At 37.3% G+C, this 21,740-nt stretch overlaps 1 protein-coding gene across 1 annotated transcript in view; it reads right to left on the bottom strand.

Annotated features, from left to right (window-relative positions):
* The window catches only part of LOC150108538 (tyrosine-protein phosphatase 69D-like), a 655,365-nt gene that overhangs the window by 256,502 nt on the left and 377,123 nt on the right, over nt 1-21,740 (bottom strand). The window contains exons 13-14 of the mRNA XM_090390483.1: nt 18,909-19,026; nt 10,218-10,331 (exon numbers count right to left, since the gene is read on the bottom strand). Of these exons, the coding sequence (XP_090246609.1) occupies nt 10,218-10,331; nt 18,909-19,026 (232 nt within the window). The remainder of the gene's footprint in view (nt 1-10,217; nt 10,332-18,908; nt 19,027-21,740) is intronic.

Here is a 21,740-nt window from a genome sequence, read left to right on the forward strand (position 1 = left end):
GCCACACCAAAAGAGAAGCCGATGGGAATGACGAGAGAGCAGCCAATATAAATACCTGAGGCAGTTTCGGTCGGATGTCTTTTGCCACGGGAGGTCAACCAAAGCCAATAGCCACAGAGCGAACTTCTGAAAAGAGCCCGTATGCTGAAACCTCTTGCCTGAGCTATTCGAGTGCTGGAGATTTGCAGTCCAAAGCCCACTACTATCCCGCAACAGTCCTGAAGCAAGACTCTCCAGAAGGAAGCCTAAGGCCCAAGATGAAAGTAAAAGCATAGGGACTTCAGTGCAAGACCTTGGATCAGTGTGCGACACAGAGCCTCTGTAAGTTTGTTCCATCTTTTGTTATACATTCCCTTTTGTAATCTAGGAGATACGTTATAGATGGACTGATAAGAATTAAGTTAACAGTAATAAGATGTGTCTTTAGGAGAGTCATTTGGCATGTTAGTAATTGGTATAAAATTTGTGAAATAACTTCACATAGTTAGCTAACCTCATCATTGTGAGCAGATTAGAATTTCAATTAGTTGATTTTGTAAGCAGAGAGTAAATAAGTAATTGTGCTATAGAATTCATCAGTACTGAAGTGGAAAAGTTTCTCTTTATGCTAAAGGTTTAACAGATAGGTAGAGAGAGCAACCTCCCTATCATTTGATTGATGTACCTTTTTATACTAGTGTAAATAAAATGTATTTTGTTTATATATCAATAGAGTGCCGCCTGATCTTTCAAAATACAATGCACTGTTCCTATATAAAAGCAAACCTAAGAGCGGGAACCAAGTAAAATAGCAGAAGCATGTAGTTAAGTGCAATTACACCATGACTGTATGTGTTAAAGTTTACCGAAGGAATTTGTGTTAGAGAGAGAGAAATCAACCGGCCGTGTTACTGGGTTTTATGACAATTAAACAATACTGATGGTGCAGTCTTAACGAACAAATTTTCCAGTATTCATAGGAATACGACTCGTAGTGTGAAAGGTCGATAAACCTCTTACGTAATAGTAGGATAGATTAAGAAAGGAATATATAAGGAAAGCATATAATACAATACAATAAAGGTATTACAAATAGCGGCAATTAATTGCCTCATTATTACAATATCGGAAGGAAAAAAACCCTTTTACACCATGCTTTAAACACACTCAAATTCTCTGCAGACACCACACTCTCAGGCAAGGCATTCCAATCATTCACAACTCTGCATGAAAAAAACCTGCTTCTCACTCCCCTATTCACACCCTCTTTATACAGCTTCCAAGGATGACCTCTGGTTCTCCTCTGATCTCCCATTATTTTCTGTAGAACCTCTCCAACATTGATCCTATAACAACCCCTTAATAACTTGTAGGTCTCTATCATATCTCCCCCCTTCTACTCTTGTCCACTAGACTGTGCAAGTTGCATCTTCTCAATCCTTCCTCATACTCGACATTCCAGAGGTCAGAAACTACCTTAGTCATCACCTCTGGACCCTCTCCAACATCCCTTCATCCTTCTGAAAACCAGGTGACCAACTCGGGGCACAATAGTCCATGTGTGGCCTAATCAAAGCCTTATACAATGGAACAAGAATCTCCCTAGTTCTACAAGGAACTAGGGAGATTCAGTGTCCTCCGCATCATTCCCAGAAGCCTTTGTGTTATCTTCACAATTTTGGCTATCTGTCACCTAAATATCAGATCCTTATCCAATATCACCCCCAGATCTCTTATTTCCTCCTCCTCCGACAATATATCCTCACTAAACAAATTCTGCATCCCATTTTTGTTTTCCAAATTTTAAAACCTTTCATTTTGCAACATTGACCTCGCATCCCTATTCCTTTGCCCAATCAACTTTCATTTATTCAAGGACAAGAAGACACTCAAGTTGTGTCTTCTTGTCCTTACAAGAAGACACAACATCCTCTCTACTCTTCATGGTTCATCCCAACTTTGCATCATCTGCAAACAACTGAATATCTCCATCCAAATCTTTGCCAACATCATTAATATACAAGTTAAACGGTAATGGTCCTAAAACAGATGGCTGAGGCACTCCACTAGTGACTTTCCTTTTCCTGGATATCGCACCCCAATACACAACTTGTTGATACCTATCAGATAGCCAGTCTCCAACTCAATGCACTAATCTAATATCCAATCCCATCTGCTCTAGTCTGACTGTCAACTTATCATGAGGTACTTTATCAAAAGCCTTTGCGAAATCCAAGTATATTACTGTGTATCCTTCTCCTCTGCCCAAGGAAGTAGTCACTTTATTGTAATAAGCAAGTAGATTACTAAAACATGACCTTCCTTTTGCAAATCCATGCTGTCCATCAAAGATAATACCATTGTTGTCAACCCAGCTCTGGATCCTAGTTCTCACAAGCTTCTCCAACAACTTAACCACAACACCTGACACAGAGATAGGCCTATAGTTTGATGCTTGAGTTCGATCACCTCCTTTATGAAGTGGCACAATCTTGCCCTCCTTTCACTCTTTAGGAACTTGACCAAGTGCAAGCTCATATTAAAAAAATATGTCAAGGCAGGTGTCAACTCTCTGTCACATTCCTTTAGAATATGCGGTGATATATTATCAAGTCCCATAGCCTTATTTACATCTAGTTTACTCAACTCCCCAAACACCTCTTGCTCACTTACAGTCAGTCTCTCCTCCCCATCATCAACTGCTCTCAATCTCTCCATGAAGTCACATTCATAGAGTGAAAGACCTTTATGAACTGCTCATTAAGTATCTCCACCACACCATCTGCAACAGCTGTCTTTATACCATTTTCTCAAATCAATGTCATCCTTCCATTCCACTTCTCTTATGCTGCCTCCGTAATGCCCTTTTTTCTTTATCGCATGCTTAATCTCTTTATTTATCCATTTCACATTATTTAACCTTCTCATCCTTAAAATACATTTAGACATTCCATCTACTAGATAGTTTTGGAAAATCCCCCAAGCTGCATTGATCTCTTTTCCAGTTAACTCCTCATTTCATGCTACACCTGCAAGCTGTCTCCTGAGCTCTCATAATCACCCCCCCTTTGTAGTTCCACATATACCCATTTCTTACAGAGGTCCTCACACTGCTGGCAACCACTCAGGTGATTACCTCATGGTCATTCTCACCAACTGGTGGGTGATTTGACACTTCATTTATAATTACATCCTCTGATTAGATGACCAAATCCAAGACCCTTAATCCTTGTGTGCCCTCTGTTACTTACTGTCTGAGGTAGTTATTCCCTCGAAAACTCAAGAAACTCATTTTCTTTACTTCCAGTTGCTCTCTCATCATTCTAATCTATATTGGCATAATTAATCTACCATAATGAAGCCAAATTTACTGTATCCCATGCCTCCAATTAGTAAAACAGTTCTTAAATCTCTGAAAGCACATTGAAGCTTGGAATGGCACCTTATTATGCTTTATGAGACTCTCCCATAAAACTGACATAATATACGGAAAGGAAAGGTCAAGATGATCCATGATTAATGCCTCAATGATAAAAATATACCTACCAGCGAACATGCCAACAGGCTTTGCAACCTCATTACTTTGTCAGTTCATGAAATGATTGAGGCAAAAAACAAAAATATACAATAGTGTCATCCTGACCTTCCTCAGAAACAGATGCAATATTAATGATGCCATGTGCAAGCTCACCAAACAATGTAGCTTTGATCCAGGAAAAATTGTCAGATATCACTACTTCAAGCCCACAAATGTGGAGAGATAGAACAAACTTCCTTGACTTCATAAAAGTGACCTGCAATATACTAATCACAACAGCCATGATTAACAAGTCCGAAAGCCCCATCACACCTTTTCAGATCTTACCTATGTGCCGCATGAACATGACTATGACAACACCTGGAAGAAAGATGTCAAATACAGAAATAGTGTAAACTATCAACTATAAAAAAAGAAATACTAGTGCAAAAATCAAGTGCAGCTAATAGCAAGTGAGTAAACCTGAACTTAAACACTGCATAAGGAATGTGTGTGTGGTTAATGTAGTCAATGGTAAACCTCACAGAACATTCTAAATCCATTTTCTCTGCCATTCTCCTAATGCCACTGCATTAGGAGAGTGGCAAAGACAGCAACTTTGATTTTCTTTCCTTAAATGTTGATTTTCTTCGGCACAGTTTTCCTAACGGTGAAATCTTCTTCCTTGGAGATTTCAATGGTTCCCATACCAGCTGGTTCTTCTTTTTCAACTGGACAGATGAAGTAAGTAGAAAGGCTGAGACCTTTGCTATCACCAACAATCTTACACAAGTTTTTTGCATGCCTACTGGAATACCAGATAATTCCAACTACTCTCCAAACATCCTAGATCTCTTCCTTACTAGTGACTCATCTAAGTACACCACATGTTGTCTGCTCTCTAGGCAGTTCAGACCATAATCTAGTACAGATCTCTTCTCCCATGAAGCAACATGTACATGCCCACTCATCCATGAAAGCCAAGGGGGGAGGGATAATATTTATGATTTCTGTGCCTCGTTTCCTTAGTTACATTAGGCTTTCCCAATCTAACCCAAACTTATGGGATGAACATATCATCAAAATAATTGTTATCAATGTGCAAACATTTATTCTCCATGTTTCCCTAAATTTCCATCTCCTAACTAAACACTGGTTCTTGCTTCCCGAATTTGCAGTTCTTAATTCCTCCCCTGTATAGCCAAGGCTATACCGGGAAGAATCAAGCATGCCATCACTGACTTATATCTAAAACTCCATCTTTCTATACTGCTTATACCAAAACCTAGAACGGCTGCAAGAAAACTATCAACACATCAAAAACTGATTGTGAAAAGCTAAAAGCAGGATAACATTTGTATCCTGCCCAAATGGCAGCCATGTCTTCTAGTGTCCAGTCAAAGCTATTGGTCACAGCTTCTGTCCAATACTGTTCCCACCACTCTTATATCTGGATGGTTCTAATGCATAATCTGCCAGAAAAAGGGAAAAAAAAAACAAAAAACTCCTGGTTTCCTACTTCTCATCCAATTCTTGCATAACTAATTTTGGTAAACACTCCCCCCCACCACCACATATACACCAATTATTCCAAAACACACACTTAGCGTGGCATTTGATATTTCACCAGAGAGATCAGAAAAATCTTGTCCAAATTGGATACTAAAAAAGTCTCTGATCCTGATGGCATTCCTCCAATTGCCCTAAGAGCTTGCTCTTTGTTCTCCAGAGTTGACTCCCACTCTATGTTGCCTTTCTGCACCCTCTTATTTCACTGGTGTCTATCCTGCAGTCTGGAAATTATCCCACATATAATCCCATTCTTAAAGATGATGAATCTTTACCTTAAAACCTTTGTCTAACTTCTGTCATCAAAACTATTTCTAATGTAATGGAAAGAATTTCAACACTTAACTCCTCTTTTACCTCTAATGCTCTCATTTAATAAAAAACTGCTGGTATGAATTCTATTCCTCTGTCAATCAACACTGTATCTGCTAACTTATGTCATCCATCTTGAATAAATACCATGGAAAAGTACGTCTGCAATTCAGCTGCCAGATTTCTGTCAGGACATTGTTTTTGTATCTTCTGTCTATACAAATAAGCCATGAGGTGTTCATCTTGGCATCCTTTCTAGCCTTTTTATAGATATTAACTACCTCTACAGTAGCCTTTTCCTGATATCTATCCTGATATCCTAATACCTACCTTATATAGACACAATTACTATTTTACTCCTACTTCATAGCATCCAAAAGTGAAGATGTTAAATCAGATAGCAGGTGAAATCATTGAAGAGATTAAGCATGCAATATGGAAGAAATCATTATAGAAACAGCATAAAGCAAATGTAATATTCAGTCCCATGAAGAGCACAACAAGCAGGCTAGGAAAGTGACTTGCTTGGGAAGGAGAGCAAAAGTGCACTATAAGCAGCATTTAGCCAATGAGGCCAAGAAAAATCTCAGATCTCTTTGAATACATGGCCAGTAGAGAAAACATGGTTCCACAAATGTTCTACAGGTGTCCTATCCCAGACAGATATGATGAATTCTGTTATCAGATTTACTGATAACAGAATTCATAATTATGGTAGATAATTATCACAAACATCTCATTTGATCACCTTCCAAAGGTCTCAATGGGAATGCAATCTGATGACTGAGGATCAAATATTTCAAGTCACTGTTATGTTCCTGTAAGCATTTATGGACAATACAATTCCATGATATGTTGCATTATACTGCTGGAAATTCTCAACACATATAGATCAAATAGTCAATATCAATGTACTTGTTCTGCAATGATGTTTAGATAACCAATCAATAGTTGGCTGAGTGTTCTAGTATCTACTCACCAACCAACAAGGCTGTAGGTTCAAATTCCACTGTGGAGATGGATATTTGTGACTGTCTTTAGGTGATAGATGAATTTCATTACTAGTGTGAGACAACAGTCATGTTTATTGGATACCTGAGATGGCTTGATAAAGTTCTGTGTTTGGTCTCTGGAACAGAGTTTTTGGACCAAGTAAAAAATACATAAAAATACAAAACAAAACAAAAATAATAATAAATTAATATTAATGAACGTAATTCTTGTTGAAAGGATTATACGCTGGTTAAACATGATAACTAATAATTAAGGAATTGACAGCGTACACTAGAAATATTAATTAAAAACAACTTTAATAAATACTTTCTGATATTTCTGCAACGTCGTGTTGCCATCTTCTTGGGAACTTAGAATAAAGAACAGGTGCACGCAAGTGCTACATAACATCAAATGAGAAATGAAGCGAGGAAGCTACCATTTTCCTAAAGTCCTGAAGGTGCCCCCTGGCAGGCTATGTTGGTAATTATTGGCCTTTGGGCTGTAGTTCTTCTGATATATGTTTCCCAAATTTGGGGCAGTCTTATGCACCCAAATTTGTTGAAGTTTGGCATGTTCCTAAGGGCTGAGGCTGATTCCATGAATAGTCTTTCATATTTGAACTTGCTGTGGTGTATTACTGTGGCTTTCTTCCACCTTATTCTGTGGCAGGTATCCAGAGCATGGTCTGCAAGCCCAGAGTGGCTGTACTGGTGAAATCGGATGTAGTCCTTGTGTTCTGAGATTCTGATATTTGCTGTCCTGCCTGTTTGGCCAAAGTAGGACCATTTACAGCTGCAAGGGACCTGCTATACACCAGGAAGGTCTAGGGGAAGTGATTGGTCTTTAGTGGAGCGGATAAGGGATGCCAATTTTCTATATGGTCTGTAACAGGTAGTTAAGTCATGTTTTTTTTAGGATTTTGTTGATTTTTTCCGAGGTGCCTCGGATGTAGGGGATGGTGATGGATTTAGAGTAATCTTTTTTGTGAAGGAGGGGAGGTGGGTTGTGGATAACTGGTATAAGTATTTTTTGGATTTTTTATTTGGGGGGGGGGGGTTGCCATTGGCTGAGAAAGTGTTAAGGATGTGATTTAGTTCAGTGGTTAGGGCTTGATCATTTGAACAGATAAGTTTTGCCCTGTTGAATAATGTCTTGATAACTCCATATTGTTGTGGGGTGGGGGGGGGGGGAGGCAGATTGTTGGTGAATGTATCTGCTTGTATGGATGGGTTTTCTATAAACTGAGAAAACCAAGGTTCTATCAGGTTGGTGGGTGACCAGTGTGTCTAGGAAGGGGAGGCAAATAAAGAATTCGAACGAATACGGAGTCGACATATCAACAAGTTTGATAAACTAAAAAAGAACTCTACGTCCAACCAAAAACTACAAACCAACACTGTAGTTAACCTTTCATCAGTTACCTTGAAACCTGAAGCACTCAATGTTCTGTCACGTGGTCACAACTTTGCCATTGCTCCTAGGAAATTACCGGCCGAGAAATTCATAATCCCGATTGAACGCGGGATTTGCCACCTTCCAAATCACATCGCCAACGATATTAGATTGGATGTAGCCTGTGGTTTCACAAAAGCAAAACCACCAAAAACCAACATATCCATTAGTCAATGCAAGTCACTACAAGAATTGAAGAAAAACAAAGAAATAGTTATCACCAAAGCGGATAAGGGGAATGCCATTGTAGTACTCAATCATAATGCCTACACAGGTAAGCTTAAGGCTTTAGTATTAGATCGAGCTACTTACCTCCCCATTGAATACAATCCCACCAACTCACAAATTAGAAAACACCATAGGCTCCTTAAGAAGGTTACTTCTTGGCCTGTGGAAATTACTAACAAACTAAAACCATATAACTCTAGACCCCCCCCGTATATATGGGCTCCCAAAAATACACAAAGAAAATGTGCCATTACGTCCCACAGTGGATGGCATTGATTCCCCCTACTTACAAACTAGCCAAAGCGCTCTCACACTATACTGGCAATACACCATCACACATAAAAAACTCAGTCCACATCAAAGCCAGTATAGAAACCTTACACTCCAACATAACGACATAATGGTCAGTTTTGACGTCTCCTCCTTATTCACAAATGTCCCACTCAAAGAAACCTTAGAGCTAATATAAGCTAAATTTCCTCCCGATATCTCAGCCCTATTTCAGTTCACAATGAACTCAGGCTATTTCGTTTGTCAGGAAAAACTTCTACAAACAGATAGAGGGGACAGCCATGGGTTCACCACTTTCCCCACCCTTGGCCAACTTCTTTATGGAGACTTTTGAAGAGAAAGCCTTAAAACTCAGCCCCAAAAACCTACCATATGGCTTCGCTATGTTGATGATGTGTTCGCTATTTGGCCACATGGCCTGGATACACTCCTCTCCTTCTTAACACACTTAAAAATAACCAACAACCTAGAATCAAGTTCATCCTAGAAAATGAGAAAAACAATAGCCTCCCATTCCTAGACACACTAGTCACCCGCCAACCTGATGGAACCTTGGTTTTCTCCGTTTATAGAAAACCCACCCATACAGGCAGACACATTCACCAACAATCCCCCCCCCCCCTCACAACAATATGGAGTTATTAAGACATTATTCAACAGGGCAAAAACTTATCTGTTCAAATGATCAAGCCCTAACCACTGAACTAAATCACATCCTTAACACTTTCTCAGCCAATGGCTACCCCCCCCCCCCCCAAATAAAAAATCCAAAAAATACTTAAACCAGTTATCCACAACCTACCTCCCCCTCTTCCCAAAAAAAGATTACTCTAAATCCATCACCATCCCCTACATCCAAGGCACCTCGGAAAAAATCAACAAAATCCTAAAAAAACATGACTTAACCACCTGTTACAGACCATATAGAAACTTGGCATCCCTTATCCGCTCCACTAAAGACCAACCAGTTACCCTAGACCTACCTGGTGTATACCAGGTCCCTTGCAGCTGTAAATTGTCATACTTTGGCCAAACAGGCAGCATAGCAAATATCAGAATCTCAGAACAGAAGGACTACATCTGATTTCACCAGTACAGCCACTCTGGGCTTGCAGACCATGCTCTGGATACCTGCCACAGAATTAAGGTGGAAGAAAGCCACAGTAATACACTGCAGCAAGTTCAAATATGAAAGACTATTCATGGAATCAGACTCAGCCCTTAGGAACATGCCAAACCCTCAACAAATTTGGGTGCATAAGACTGCTCCAAATTTGGGAAACATATATCAGAAGAACTTCAGCCCAAAGGCCAATAATTACCAATATAGCCCGCCAGGGGCACCTTCAGGACTTTAGGAAAATGGTAGCTTCCTTGCTTCGTTTCTCATTTGCTGTTATGTAGCACTTGCGTGCACCTGTTCTTTATTCTAAGTTCCCAAGAAGATGGCAACGTGATGTTGCAGAAATATCGGAAAGTATTTATTAAAGTTGTTTTTAATTTATATTTCTAGTGTACGCTGCCAATTCCTTAATTATTAGTTATAATATTAATGAAAAATAGAAATAAAATCCTTAACCCACCCATGGTACCAAAGGTTTACAACTTTTTAAGAGTGGGAGTCACATACAAAAATATTTAATTCATATTTTCGTTAATAAAAAATTAGATTTTGATAAATAATGCACAGAAAACTTCTTTTGATAAGAACTTTATATTAAATTTTATTCTTAACTTCATATTAAAATTTTCTAGGGAAACTTTGGAATATTACATCAGAACTACTTTATAATTTGTGTAATTAATTATGCTGAATGTAAAAAAACCATTATCAGCAAACAGAAGAAAAGGTATCAAAGAATAAAATTTATACCTCGAATTCAGTGTGGAAGAGATAATCAGTATCTATATGCCTTTCAATGAAAGCTGTTGGGAGGTCTTCAGCAACAATAGGTCCTAAAATGTGGCAGTTTAGATAGATGACTGCCTGAAACATATAAATATTAGTGGATAACAAATATATTTAACTAACTATAATCAAAATGTTCTCGATGCAAATAATCCACAATAATAATAATATAAATTTATTAATATGAAGGATATTATTAATCCATCATGGTTATAGCCAGTTAGAAAATTATTTTATTAAATAAAACAAATATGATGAGATTTTAGATGCTTTAGTCTTTACAATCTTCTTAATATTAAAAGTTTACCAGCTGGTTGATGAGGTTAGTTTTTGAGTGGTTACCTGCTCTCCAACCAACAGACTTTCAATCCCACTGTTGGCATAATCAATAATTGTCTGCATGGTGTGAGACCACTGCTTACCAACTGGAGGCCTGAAGTGGCTTGAATGATATCAACTATTGCATTGGTACCTGCTGGCAGGGCACACGCCAACCTGAGGGGGCAGCAACATTGATATTATGTAGCTAATATCTAATTTGGATTATACAATGCAGTATTAGGGGCGGCCGATAAAAGTTTGCATCTTGGCAGCAAATACCCTTGGCGTGCCCCTGCCTGCTGGTCTCATGGTTTTCATTCTTTGTAGTAGGCAATGCGAAACATCTTTATAAAATTCCACATTAACCTTTTTAACCATAAGGGACAAATAGGTGATAAATAAATAAATCTTCCAACACTATTCAGCATGCAGTTTATAAGAATAAAATAATAATAGGGAGGAAACTCCTATTAGCCTTTAAGGAATGTGAAGAACTAACTAATCTGCATTGGCTTGAACCAAGAAAAAATTATTCAACATGAGAATGTCATTTTGCTGGAGGATCACTCAATTAAAAAATCTTCAACTATTTTTATCGGGAAACCAAGGTGACAGATATCAAAAAAAAGGAGTTAGACTAAACAGGTGAGATTCTGGTAAATCATACTTATAAGATGTTATATTCAGTAAACAGTAATCAGGGAGAGGAAAGAACAGCTATAACATCCAACACTAAACAGAGATAAACTTGAACTCCACAGAACTTCGAGTAGAGTGAAATCTGCAGATATCAAAGTGGGATATTGGACAATAAAGACTTATTTGTGCCTATGATCCCATAGAATGTTATAGTAAGTAAGAAGTGGAGGAGTTTTCCAAGAAAGCCAGGATCTAGGAAAGCAGAATAGGGAATGTATAATACTAAATCTTTTACAAAAATTTGGAGAAAAGTTAATAATAATGGTAATTATCTACTTTATTTCTATTTGAGACATGGAGATTTCATGAAGAGACAGAAGAAATAAGAAAACTGTAATTATGCTATTGTTGATAGTGATATCATCACGTTGGTTGTTTAGGATACAAGAATATACAGAAAATATGAAATAAAAAGTGATCACCATTTAGTTTTGAGCAGAATATTTATGAACATGATATTGGAAAGAAGAATATGTAAGTTCTCAAAAACAGAATTTTTAAAAATTCTAAAAAGAATAAAAGTAGAGCAGCTTACATGTAAACTCAAATATACCAACATTATTCCCCCCCCCCCAAAAAAAAAGAAAGAAAGAAAGAAACTTATTATTATTATTATTACGACTACTCCATGGAATCCTTGGACTGATCGATAGAGGCTCTAGCACTATCTATAATTTGAACAGAATCTATCATATTTTGCTTTGAACTCATTCACAGTCCTGGCACCCAAAACAGACTCTGGCAAATCAATCCACTCATTCACCCTCTCCAAGCGAAAAAAATATGGTTCTGACACCCTTGCTAATTACACTCTTGCTCGGTTTCCAAGGATGGCCCCTAGTTCTCCCACCACCAGACATGTTCTGAAAAATGTCCTCTGTATTAATCTTACAAAAATCCTTTAGTAATTTTTATGTCTCATTCATTTTCCACCTGTCAAACAATTTCTGTAGCCCAGAAATCTTCATCCTTTCATTATAAGGTTTATTTCATACATCTGCTCCATCTTGGGCACTTGCCTCTCCACCTCCTGCTCATCACCAAGAAACCCAGGTGATCAGATCTGCACACAGTAGTCAAGATGGGGTGTTACCAATGCTCAATAAAGAGATATAATAACCCGTTTGTCTCTGCTCATCAAAGTATACTTCAGTAATCAAGTAATTCGATGAGCTGCTTTAGCCACTTTTGCTATGTGCTCCCTAAACTTCAACTCCCTATCCACTAACACTCCCAAATCTCTGGCTACATCAATTTCCTGGAGTACAGTTCCACCAATGTAGTATACAGCTGGTAATGTTTTCACTCCAAAATGCATAACCTAACACTTTGCCACACTAAACTGACATTCATTCTCCTTTGCTCAGACTGCCAGTCTATTCAAATCATCCTGCAAAATTTTATCATCTGTATTACCTATTGCTCTACCTAATTTTGCATCATCGGCAAACCACTGAACAGTTCCTCTCAGATCCTTTCCTATATCATTCTTCTTCTTCCTTCTATGTGTTAGGCCTGCTGGCCTGTTACAGAGCTATCTTAAGCCCTTCTAAGTCATACCCATCCTGAGGATAAAGTGACTAGCCCTATGCCTCCTGGTATATTCTATGACTGTAGCTGCGTGTGTTCATGGGACCAGTTTGCCTGCTTGCAGGAGGAAAACCCTGCTGTCCACAGCCAAGACCGGCTAAGATAATTTGTCTGAGAAAGATCCTTCAGCTCCTCACATTGGCGATGGGAATCGAACTCAAGACACTCCTTTCCCAGGCATATGGTTGCAAAGCACATAGCCCCTATGTCATTAATGTACAAATTAAATAGTAGTGGCTCAAGAGCAGAGCCCTATGGCATGTCACTAGTCACAGGCTTTCTACTGGATTCTGCTCCTGAAAAACTCTCTCTCTCCATCAACCACCTCAAGTTCAACTATCCACTTCACATTATATCCATCCCCATTGCTGGAATTTATTGATTAAAATTCCATGCAGTATCCTGTCAAAAGATTTTGCAAAGTCTAGTAGTATCACTTTAAATATTATCTTTATTTAACTTGTTGTCACTGTATTGTAAAATGTGAGCAAGTTACTGAGGCATGACCTATCCTACACAAAAACATGTTTAACCCCCCCCCCCATATGGTATCCTATTTCCATCTCTCCATTCCTGTATTTTTCTTTTGACCAACTTCTCCAATACCTTGACAACAACTCCTGGTATGCTGATTGGTCAGTAATTTGCTACATCAGTCTTGGAATCTTCTTTATGCAATGCAATTTTACTCCTTTTCCATCCCCTTTGGGCTAACCCAGAGCCAAAAATTAGATTAAACAATGTGGTCAAAGGCACTGACAGTTCCCTAGCACCTTCATTTAAAACCCAAGCTGGTATACCATCTAATCCCATAGCAGTATTCACATCAAAGTTCTGTAAGATGCTGTGAACCTCCCTTTCATTTACCTGAGTTACCATATAAGTCTTTGCCTCTCTCATTACTGCAATATGTATGGATGATATACTCTTTGCAAGGATATATCATCCATTACTGGATGCTATACTCTTGCAAAGTGTTCACTTAGTAATTCTACTATTTCAACTAATTTAGTTGTCTTCTTACCATCTGCATTCATTAAAATCATTCAGCCATAAATACTCTTACTTTTACTTGCAGTATATCGAATGAACAGTTTGGGATTATCTTTAGCCTGTATTGCTAATTTCCTTTCATACTTTGCTTTTGCCTTTCTTACCATACTAGTTACCCTTCTGGCCTGTGCTGTGCGCTGTTCATGTTCCTGCTGGTCACCTTTCTCCTTAAATTCCCTCTACAATTTTTTTCTTTTTTTTGCAGCTCCAGCTTAATCATGATATTCATCCATTTAACTCCCACTTGATTTCTCCTGACTCTAGGTATGCAGACTGATATTACTTCCTTCAAATACTCCTTTAGCACTTCCCATGCACTATCAACATCCAGCCCTTGCAGTTTTACATGCCATGGAACCAAGCAATCTCCTAAGCTTTTCATATTTACCAGCCATAATTCCACATATACCCCATCTTAACTGGAATTCCACATTTAGCCACATTCTAGGTCAAGACCATATTATCGCTCTCACCAATTGGTGGCAAAATGGTCATATTGGTTTTGAATCCTCTGATGCAATTCCTAGATCTAGCACTCTCAAACCTTTTGTGCATTCCATCACGTACTGCATCAGGTAATTATTCCTTAGTAACTGCATAAATTCCATTACCTTCCTCCCACATGTCCTCGGCTCCTTCCAATAATTGAAATCCCATTATAATTACCTGTCCTTCACTCATTGAGCTTATTTGCCAATGCACACTATCCCCATCATCCTTTCCATTCCCTGGTCTATGGAAGCATCCAATTGTATATTTTGTTCTGCTGGCTTCTATCTCACTCCAGATAGCCTGAAATCTGCTATTTTCACTGGTCTGCAGTTGAACTTCTACTCTCTTTGGTTGCAGTTCATGGGATATCATCAATAGCACTGCCCCACCATTCTTTTCTCTCTATCCTCCCTGAACACTCTATACCCTTCACATTCTATTCCACTAACTATATCATCTTCTTCAGCCATGTCTCTAATGTCAATAACCTTGGGCCAGGATGAACTAACCAATGCCAGAAACTACTCACCCCTTGTTCCAAATGAAAGAGTTTAGATGCAAGAACTTTGGAAACTCAGTAGCAAACATGGAAGAAAACACTGATTGACTCAGCCAGAGAGGTATGTGATGAAGGTATTTGCAAAATGAGAAAAATATGAACTTTATGGTGACTCAAGCAATTAAACATGCAGTCCTGGAAAAAAGGAAAGGATATGTTTTAAAAGTTCCTGGGAAGTAAATGAGCAGATGCCCTGTTTAATGAGGCTGCTGGGCTTGATGATATATCACTGTGTGTTTTGAAAGAATGCTTGAGGAGTTAACAACAGTATTGATGCAACTTTTGAATACAAGTGTTAAATTTGGTGAAGTTCAAAAGGAGTGGGAAGAGTGGAAAAGTTTTCTGCTTCAAAAGTGAGGCTTAAGCCTCAAATTATAGATCACTCTGTGTGTGTATGTGTGTGAAGATGTTAGAGAGGTTAAGGACTAAGATTCAGAAGTAGGTTGATAACAGTCTCAGAGGAAGATAGTGTTTTAGTAATTTATTTACTTATAATAACAAGGTGACAAATACACTGGACAAAGAACATACAAATAGTAGACTGGTGCACTGGATTGGAGATTGGATGTCTGATACTTATCAGTGAGCTGTGTATGGGGGAAATATTCCAGAAGAGGAAAGTCACTAGTGGTGTGCCTCAGGGATCTGTTTTAGGGCCATTGCTATTTAATTTGTATGTTACTGATATTGGGGAAGATCTGAATAGGGATTTTAGATGATGCAAAGTTGGGGCAAACTATGAGGAGTAGAGTAGATGTTGTAGCTTTAAAAGAAGACTACAATGTACTGGGTGTATGGGCATGGGATTACTAATTCAACATTGCAAAGTGTAAGGTTTTAAAATTTAGATAAGAAAGATGGGATGTAGAGTATGCGTTTAGTGAGTATATATTAGGAGAGGATTTTATGAGGGATTTGAGGGGGGTGATGGTGGATAAGGACCTAACATTTTGGCAAGACATTGCTCAAGTTATGAGGATAGCACAGAGGATTATGGCAATGATTTGAAGGACACTGATGTTTAGAAGTAATAATGTCATAGTTCATTGTATAAGCCTTAATCAGGCTGTGCATGAATTACTTGCACAGATGTGGTCATCTGAGTTTCATAAGGATGAAGACATATTTGAAAAAGTCCAGAGATGATGGACTAAGGTAGTTTCTTGTCTTTGGAATGTTGAAGTGTGAAGACAACAAATTGAGGGAATGTAATTTACAGAGTCTGATGGATAGGAGGAGAAGGGAGGGGGGGAAAGGATGACTGAGGCATATAAAGTTGGTAAGAGATTATTACAAGATTAATGTAAATAATATTTTTCATTAATGAGGAGATATGAAGGAATAAGAGGATGGCTGCTGGGCATTATCAAAAAGTGGTATATGGAGGGGTAGAATGAAGGCAAAAACAGGTGACTAGTGGAGTGCTGCACGGTTCAGTGCTGGAGCGATTACTATTTAATTTATACATAAATGATATAGGAAATAATCTGAAAGGAAATATTCAGTTGTTTGCTGAGGTAGAATAAAGTTAATCAATGCGATGTGGAGAACTTGCAGGACGATTTAAATAGGCTGCCAGCATGGGCAAAGATAACAGTTGTCAATTTAATGTGGAGAATGTAAAGTTATGCATTTTGGGATAAATAGATTATGAGCTGTGTATCACACTGATGGCACTGTACTCCAGGAAACAGATGAAGCTAGAGATTTAGGGGGGGTGGTAGTGGTGGTAGACAGAAAGCTAAAGTTCAGAGGACATGTTACTAAGGTAGTCCATAAGATTACTTTGCTATTGAAGAACACATTAAGAAGTAGAGATAAGGAAGTTATTTCTCTTGAAACGTCTACATCTGGATTACTGTGCTCAAGTCTGGTCTCCTGGGAATGAGGAAGTAGTGGAGAAGATTGAGGTGATAATTACAATGGTGAATGATCAGTGAAATGTTCCCTATGAGGATAGACTGAGGGTATGTGGATTACAGAAGTTGGTTGACAGGAGAAAAAGAGGGATATGATAGAAACATTTAAGTTGCTTAAATACAGGATTGTTGTAGCAGAAATGTTTCAGCACTTGGCTAGAGGAACAGAACAAAGGATCATCCCTGTTGAATAAAGGTGTGGTTAGTAGGCGGGTGTGATGACTAGATTTTTTGCTTAAAGAGTTGTGAATGAGTGGAATGGGTTGCCAGAGTCAGTTTTGAGTGCTTTGTCTGTTAATGGGTTCAAGGAGAGGTCTGATAGATTGTGTGGATAGTTTGGATCTCTTGTGATGAGTCTTTGGACTCCATGGAGGTGCCTGTACAATAATAATAATAGGCCATACCTGGAAACTATGCTATATGAGGAGAGTATGAGCAGGAGAGTAAGAAGTAGGATTTTGCATAGAAAATGATAGGTGTTTGGAATGCCTTACCTGAGAGTGTGATGAGTGTGGAGACAGTGAGTACATTTTTAAGACATGGTATGACAAGCTGTGTGTGTGTGTGGGGGGGTAGTCTGACCTCCTACGATGAAACCTTGGACCCCAAAGGAGGTCTGAGATAATAATATTAATAATAATAATTTCCATGCACAAAGATTAGTGTCATGATAGAAGCAGTAAGTAAGCAAGTAAAACCAATGGATGATATGGCTGTCCAAAAAATTATTTGAAAGGAAAAAGTGTACTATGAGAGATGTGAAAAGTTGTTCAATTTGGTAAAAAAAATCAAAAGAATAAAGATTGTGAGTCTGTTGTCATAGATGAGAGGACAGGGGAGTGAACTGCGGAGGATAACTGCTATTGAAAATAAGTCAGTAAGTAGACTGTGCAGGAGAAATGGTGTACAGTATGCAAATTTATGCAGTGACTTCAATTGTCAAAAGTTCGATTGAGAACTGACTGAATCTGAATGGTTACAGTATCAAGAATGTTGAGAAAATGTTCTTCAGTAAAAGAATAATGCAAATTTCAAGAGAAACTGGGTATGTCTGGGTAACTGCATGAAAGCATGTATTAAATGAAGTGGTAGACATTGATTGTCAGTGTATTGACAGAGAGAGAGAGAGAGAGAGAGAGAGAGAGAGAGAGAGAGAGAATGGTAGCTTGTTTGAACTGATCACTGAAAATACTGGACTGGTTTTTTCACGAAAATAAAGTATTGAGTGTAGAAACAGGGACGAAGATTTGGTTCAGGATTTAACTCATCAGACCAGTAGGCAGTTATTATGTATACATACTAATACCAGAAGTATGAGGAATAAAAGCTAGAAGTTCTTACATTAGTAGATGTAATAAAAAATCAAAATTACAAACATAAGAGACTTGGCTGGCACAGAAAGGATGGTGTTACAAGAATACAACATGAGAGGTTCAGTTTATTCAGGAAGGAGAGACAAGATAAGAAGGGTGGGGTTATGACTAGTGAGTGCAGAGAAATTAAATCCAGCCACAGAAGAACCGATATGAGTAATACAAGAAAAGTGTCTGAGACTGTTTACAGTGAGAAAGAAATTAACAAGACAGAATATGAAATTATGTGTGGCTACAGACAAGGATCATCTGAAGAGGACCATGAACTGTGTAGACAAATAAATCTTATGCATACAAGAAAACGATTTTATTATAAGTGATTTCAACTATGATCTAGACTGGTTGGTATAGAAGCATGCAACACAAACCATCAAAAAAAAAGTCCTTTTTTTTAGCTCTGGATAAGAAGTGGAAACTCATGTTTAACTCAATCATAGGTGGTGTATGTTCCACCACACTTTCAGCCATAATAGTTACATTGTTAGGTGAGGCAAATGGGAAGACAGTTGACATGTAACTTTTATTCCCCCCCCCCCACCATTTTTTTTGTTGAATCAGTTGAATATAAGCTTACTTGTGAATCTGACATGTAATCATGATATGATTAGTTTATATGTATTTATAAAGAAAAAAATAAGATAAAACAAACTGAGGAACGCACGTTTTTACCTCGAGGTAAATGTCCATTTCGGTGCACTGTTCTTCTAATTAAGGCTGTTAAACCCAGATGCTCACCTTCTTCATCATATGGATGACCATTTTTCCTTCTGAAAAACAATACTGCATTTATAAATCTACCTAAAATTTGGGAAAAAAATACCTGTATTAACAATGTAAATTTATAATTACTGACTCTGTCTCTATAGCCTTTGACTATAAACCCTGATGCTGAGTGCATGTGTTATAGAGATTCATATGCGCGTGCACACACACACACACATACACACACACAAAAGTATATGTGTGTGAATATCTTTACTGCAAGAAAGTGAATAGTTTAGTGAAGTTTTTAAACTTGAATTATTCTGATTTGTCTTAGCAGATTACATATGTGTGTGTATGTATGTATATATATATATATATATATATATATATATATATATATATATATATATGTTATTTAGTATTAAATGACCAGAACACCGAAATTAAATAAAAGCAGATTTTATTCACACAACTAGTTTCATCTTTCACAGACTTCTTCAGGTGCAAAAAAACATAGAAGTCTGTGAAAGACAAAACTAGTCGTGCGAACAAAAAATAAAATCTGTTTTTATTTAATCTAGGTGTTCTAGTAATTTAATACTAAATAACATGTACTCAAACTGAGTAAATCAATCTATAATAAACGTAAACTAAGTTCAAGACTGTGGTTCAATAGGGACCAATTTTCTTTTTTTTTCTTCTTCCTATCTTCCTGTAAAATTATCAAAATTGTTTCTCTATGTTGCTGTTATGAATATATATATAGGTGCTTTATAAATCAAGAACATGTAAAAATGTGTTCATGAGTTTTACTTTTTCAAATATATATATATACACAGAAATGAAACACAACTGTAAATTACATGCAAATTTAATTTAAAGAAAAAAATTGAAAATTTTATAAGATATTAAATTGATATGCAAAACAGATAAATCTTCATCTTTTTCCTTGCTTAATGATACAAGGTCTGTTATTAATTTACTTGCTTAATGATACAAATATTTATTATCATGTGCTCAAAAAAAGAGGAAAGTGATGCTGGTGAATCCATTTCAAACAAAAGTAAAACTGGCAAATCTGAAAACTTTGCAAATTCATTAATTTTGCATTCATTTGAAACAAATACCAGTATCACTTTCTTTTTATTATTGGTGCACAATAACCAATGCTCAGAAATTCCAACAAAGGCAAAAGCATGCATGTACATCTATTTTTATGAGTTCAATCTCTTGACTGAAAGTGTCATGCATGCCACTCTTCCTAAATCTTCTTGTATAGTTGCACAATATTGCTTTGTTGCATCAAATAGGATACAAGATGTTTTTCTCTTGACTACATGGAAACAAAATAAATTTAGCCTAAGACATAAAATTGTACGGCATTTTTTCAACAATTGCTGTGCTGGAGCAGGGTGTTATTAGAGTTAAATGGAGTACACCACTTCCTTGAATTGTAGCAGGATCATCTAATGATGGAAGCTAGATAGCCAAATTCCCTACAATAAGCTCTTTCACGTAGGCACATGGATGCCACAAGTTTCCACATGTCTAAGAGTAGTGTAAATGGGGGGGGGGGGTCTATTTATTTATTCTGTATTTATATATCTCTTTAATTGGTTTATCTTATTTATCCTTTCTTATTTATATGCCCCCTTCTTTATATCTCTATTTATATATTTTCCTTATATCTCTATCTTATCTCTGCGTCCACTCTATATATATATATATATACTTTAATGCAATAATTATTATGTACTTCTAACTATTCTTCCTTATCTCTCTTTGGTATCTCTTTATCCCTTTAATATCTCTTTACGCTATACTGCCTTCCGCACTTGCCTTCTTATTCTTTGAACACCAGAAAATTTATTTGATTAAAACTGTGCCACTGATGTCCGTTTTCTAGTAACAAGAAGTGTTAAATGCATCCAGTAGTTTTCCCATTAGATTCAAATTATCCCTGATTAATTAATATCTGCAGTCGTGGTCTACTATCTATCTTTCTCCTGGGTTCCTGCTAATAGGCTCTAATATTTTTTTTTCAGAATGCTGCATCAAAGAATTAAATATCAGGCAACACTCTGTTAACATTTAAACAACACATTTATTTTACATAAAACAATTTACACTAAATTTTCAATAAAGAAAAATTTGCTTAGTTCAACAATTAGCTTAAAATGCCCTTTCAATTCATGAAAATTATGTCACAAAATTAACCACTCACTTCCAAATACAAATTACTACTCTAAGCAATGGTACCTATTAATAAACTGTTACTTCTTAACTGTTATGCACATAAAAAATATCATTACACACAAAAGCTCTTTCCTTCCAATATTAAGATAATTCTATAGGCAAAATGCACCACTGACAAACAGTTACCCTCTGACTGTTACACATATAAATTTCTATTAATTATTAAACATCTAATTTTCAACCATTAACTCTGCTCATTTTCATCAGCCTCAATTTAACAGTCTACTAATAAAGTTCTCCTATAATTGATGAAAATTGAATAAATGGATCAACTCACTTTATGGCTGCTACCCACTGTGTACTTGACTTTGAACTGGAATCCTGACTGTTTTTTCCCAAATCAGGTTTTTCTCTCTCCCTTTATGCCGGCGATAGATTTACTGACACTTCTGGGATGCTGTCCTCGCCACACTTCGAGTGAAGATTATCAGCTTGTGGAATGCTTGCATGCGCGTTGGACTAACGGAGCAATTTCTTCCCTCAGACAACAGCTCCCGGCAAAGATTCATCAATTCGTCAT

This window comes from Typopeltis vanoorti, chromosome 3 (assembly GCF_054136105.1).
Source record: "Typopeltis vanoorti isolate ZY-2024b chromosome 3, IOZ_Tvanoo_1.0, whole genome shotgun sequence".
In the NCBI taxonomy this organism is placed as follows: Eukaryota; Metazoa; Arthropoda; class Arachnida; order Uropygi; family Thelyphonidae; genus Typopeltis; species Typopeltis vanoorti.